General features: G+C 39.8%; 1 protein-coding gene across 2 annotated transcripts; it reads left to right on the top strand.

Moving 5' to 3' along the window:
• Positions 1-201: 201 nt before the first annotated feature.
• LOC139374298 (homeobox protein Nkx-2.4-like) lies at positions 202-1,708 on the top strand. 2 transcript variants are annotated; one of them, XM_071115334.1, is made up of 3 exons: positions 202-571; positions 1,011-1,444; positions 1,478-1,708. In XM_071115334.1, exons 1-3 carry the CDS (start codon positions 202-204, stop codon positions 1,706-1,708), a joined length of 1,035 nt encoding a protein of 344 aa, XP_070971435.1. The 2 variants fall into 2 exon arrangements, with proteins under 2 accessions (XP_070971435.1, XP_070971434.1); XM_071115333.1 differs by having other exon boundaries at positions 1,011-1,708.
• Positions 1,709-4,687: the final 2,979 nt, after the last annotated feature.

The raw sequence follows: 4,687 nt of genomic DNA, 5'->3' as shown, positions 1-4,687 counted from the left end.
GCCCCCTGTGTTTGTCGTAAACCTGGCTCCTGGCTACAATAAACCCGAGCTATGAGCACCCAGGGCTCGCCTCCTTCTCCAAGGCGATCAATCGGATCGCAGGCGTACTACAAGCACTCTCTTACGTAGCCATCCACAAGGAGAGAGCTGATACAACAACACGGTTGATCTGCTCAACCAAATCTACCTGCTTTCTGAACCATGTCGTTGAGCCCAAAACATACAACGCCTTTCTCAGTGAGTGATATTTTGAGTCCTATCGAGGAGACCTACAAGAAGTTTAGTGCCATGGACGGCGCAGGGAACCTAACCTCTCCACTGGGAGCTTACCGACAGCCTCAGGTGTCCCAGACTGGCATGCAACAGCACTCCATGGGCCACAACGCCACCGTGGCGACCACCTACCACATGCCACACACTGTCTCCCAGTTCTCGCACAGCGCCATGGGGGGATACTGCAATGGGAGCATTGGCAACATGGGAGACCTTCCGTCGTACCAGGAAACCATGAGAAATAGCGCAACAGCCACAGGGTGGTATGGCGCAAACACGGATCAAAGATATTCAACAAGTAAGTCGTTTTTTAGGTTTTGATTCGTTTTTATTGTTTTGTGACTTGTTTTATTTCAATATCACCAAACTTTTAACGACATACGGACATATTTGAACCAATAACACACTACTCACGATCACTGAGTAGCCTAGGCTAGTCTGACATTACACCATTTTCGAATAAGGAAAAAAGTATGTTTTAATTTTATTTCACAAAATATGTATTATTATTATTATTATTGGAATGAAATAAACTTGCTCGTTAATGCTGCATAGTGATCTCAGAAACGTGGATGAACGTTTAATTCTGAGCTGAGACTGTGAGAGCTTGTTGACTAACCTACATTTGGCCAATTACGCACGGTATATAGACCATGGCTGAACTACTCCAGGCCAACAAACCGACACATTTGCATTGCTGAATATTGAATGTGCGTATATGCATGTATATTTTTAAGTTTCTAGATTCATGGGACCTTCCACAGGTATGAACATGACTGGAATGGGGACCCTAACAGGCATGGGGGACGCCTCCAAGTCCATGCCACCCCTGCACGCAGCGCCCAGGAGGAAACGACGGGTACTCTTCTCCCAGGCTCAGGTGTATGAGCTAGAGAGGAGATTCAAACAACAGAAATACCTCTCAGCGCCAGAGCGGGAACACCTGGCCAGTATGATCCATCTGACCCCGACCCAGGTCAAGATCTGGTTCCAGAACCACAGGTACAAGATGAAGCGACAGGCCAAGGACAAAGCGGCGCAGCAGCTGCAGCAGGACAGCAGCCTGTGTCAGCAACAACAGTCGCCGAGGCGCGTGGCAGTGCCTGTTCTGGTGAAGGATGGTAAACCATGTCAGAACGGCTCCAACACACCAACCCCAAACCAGCAGCAGGTACAGCAGCAACAGCAACAGCAACAACAGCAGCAACAGCAACAGAACGGTTCTGGGGTCGTGCTCCCCGCTTCCAGTAATGCCATCAATCAACACCAAAACCATCAGGTCAACTCATTAGTTCAGGCCCAAGACCTGGAGGAGATGTCACCTAGCCCTCCTTCACTCCATAGCCAGATCAACATGGCGCAAATAGACACTTCTGTTATAGACTACACTAATAACATGGTCAGTTCCAACCTCCTCTACGGCAGAACTTGGTAGGACCTACTGTAATTTACAATTTTTATATGTTAACCCGCGGACGAGCCCAAGAGAAAACGAGACATATCATGTTGATATACATAACTGTGCGAAAATGGAGCCCTTGGTGTCTGAGAGGACTACGCGCTCAGGCGCACCAGCTGGTCAGGGCACATTTTCTTGACATTTCTGAAGAGGAAGACTATTTTTGAACATTAAACGAAATTGCTACCCTTGAAATAGATTGTGTCGTTTCTGTACCTTTTCTAATCAATGTGATGGACTTCCTCATGATGTTAACGTTGTCTATGTTGTTGAACGGGAATGCTGCTCCACATTAAGGGGACTGTAGGGAAAAGTGAGATAGGTGGGATCAGGTATGAACTCTCTTAAGGTACTAAACCACCACTTCTTTGCAGTGATAACCTGGTATTTGATGCTATTAATATTGTAATCTAATGTATTAATTTAGACTTAAAGAAAGTAGGAACTGTATATTTGGCTAACACACGAGAATGCGTTTACCTGTATGCTTGTTTTAAGTCGACTTTTTTGTTATCTTTCTTCTTTTGTCAAAACGAACAAATGCGTGATGGCTGCTGTACATGTTTCAAACCAATTGAACGTTAACAATAAATCACTTGAAGTGCGAGCTATTCCTGGCGAATTACTTTTTATAAGGATCTGGTTGGAGTGCGTTTTCATTATTGTGTGATTGAGACCAAATTGAGTTGGAACGCAAGGTCGATGGGGTAGCCAACATTGTTCACATGAGATTTTGTAGAGGCATCGCAGATGTAGGAGGACCAATACAGTGAAATATTATACCTCATTAAAAATATTATCCATAAAAAATTGTTTTAGGAAAGATAAAGATACAGCAAGTTTGGCACATTCGTTAGAATAAAAACACTGAAAACACAAGTTCTATATGTTTTCAATATAGTAATAGTGGGATTCCAAAGCTATACAAATAGACTAATCAACACAGAGTTGTATTAGTTCTTAGACAATTAGTTCTTAGACAATTTCAATTCCTAATAAAGCCACCTCTCGTATGCATTAATAATCAAATCAACGTAAAATGTATTCAGTTTGCCTATCATTCAAACTTTAATTGTGGCATTATTATTACTATTATTATTATTGTTAATATTATTATGGCAATTTGTTGAAAATAATGTAGATCAATATGTAATAACGTGCATAGTTCATAATGCACATTTTGAAGAACATGTTTCTCATCACGCAAATGGTATTACAGCAGCATTTAGACCTGAGCCGCTGACATTCAAGAAAGGGACGTAGGTCTAATGTGACCTGATAAAGGAGGAATGACAGTAAAGTAGGTGTAAATGCAACACCAAAAACGCCAATGAAATGTCAGGATAAGTGTCTTATCAAAGAAAGCTATTTCACCCATGTCCATCGCTCCACTATCGAATATGTACTGTTATACCAAACGTACTGTGCACACCACATATTGATGATGCAATGTTTTTTTGTTTTTGTTTGTTATGTTCCTAGATTTCTACTCTAAGTTTTTTACATCACAACTGTATCTGAAAATCTGAATTTACTCAAACTAATACATGATAAAATTATCTTTGACAGAGAATATTTTTTCACATTTGACAGTATAGTATTTCTTTAAAATATTTATTTCCCCAAATAAATAAATCACATAACTTCTATTGTAGTTGCATGCATAATTTTCATAGGCATCAAATAATGCATAATTATTATAATAATGTTGAGGGGCCCTTCTAAAACTGTCTGAGAAATCCAAACCCTCTATGGTAAAGCAATCTATCATAAGGATGGCGTTTAGTAACCACCTCTATAATATTTGTATAACACTCTCCAAAACATTTATATTACAAGTTTGCATCTGTCTCTTTCTGTAGTCTGTCTAGTCTTCACCATGATTTGTACTGGATACCTGATAATAGGACATTGGAACTGCAACATATCCATTGGCCATTTAAACAGGTTTGAAAATGATCAATAACAGTTATGATGATACCTTATGATAAAGGCCTATTGCTGTCTCTGCATCCCCTCCCATACAGCTCTATGTAAATGCATTCATCCAAAATACAGACTCCTGGTTGGGGAGTTCTAGTAGGAAATAAATATGTATAATATTTGGAGAGGTTTGATATGAGGTTCAAAAGTAAGGCACACATGCTGGGACAGTTATTTTCATGAACCCAATCTTTTCCATATTTTGGGTTTGATTGAATTTTTCTCAGCAAAACTTTCCATTATTGTCCTTATGTTTTAGTTGTTGTCATGGCCCACACTAGTAGTCTATGGTCGTCATCTCTAACATTGCTATGATTGTGTCTCACAAGTTATGGGGATGTGCCTTGAATTGTCTTTTCTATCATTTAGATATAAGGCCAGGCACCACACCCTCATAGGGTACGTTTCTCCCATGTATGATATCACAATCAACTTTTACCTATTGAATGTAGATACAAATATAATACTTTTATGCATTATACTTTTTCTGAAATATTTTTATTAAAATATGCAAATGAAACGATATCTTATTCAATCTGCAATATGTAACTTTTTGGGCAACCAGACATAATCCACATAGAAATGTGAGTTATAGACCTACCATTGTCATTGAAAGCAAGTCTAAGTCAAAGTAAATCCGTTCTGTATGCCCATATCTATGCTTCCAATTTTAAAGTTTTTATTTTATTTTTAATTATGTAACCTTTATTTAACTAGGCAAGCCAGTTAAGAAACACATTCTTACTTACAATGACGGCCTACCGGGGAACAATGGATTCTGGGGCAGAATAACAGATTTTACTTTGCCAGCTCTGGGATTAGATCCAGCAACAAACACCTGAAAATATATGTCACAGCTTTTTGCTCTAAAACTACACAGCTGAATCAAATAACCAACTCATCATCAAGTTTGGATTATTTGAATTAGCTATGTAGTGCTAGGGCAAAACCCAAAACGTGCAGCCAGGAGGG

Source organism: Oncorhynchus clarkii, chromosome 19 (genome assembly GCF_045791955.1).
Source record: "Oncorhynchus clarkii lewisi isolate Uvic-CL-2024 chromosome 19, UVic_Ocla_1.0, whole genome shotgun sequence".
Classification (NCBI taxonomy): Eukaryota; Metazoa; Chordata; class Actinopteri; order Salmoniformes; family Salmonidae; genus Oncorhynchus; species Oncorhynchus clarkii.
The sequence above is the reverse complement of the archived record's forward strand: the minus strand, read 5'-3'. Positions and strand labels throughout refer to the sequence as shown.

Coding starts and splice junctions, on each gene's coding strand:
- LOC139374298 (XM_071115333.1), top strand. CDS start 202: ATGTCGTTGAGCCCAAAACATACAACGCCTTTCTCAGTGAGTGATATT. Junction 572..1,010: donor GGATCAAAGATATTCAACAA/GTAAGTCGTTTT, acceptor TATATTTTTAAG/TTTCTAGATTCATGGGACCT.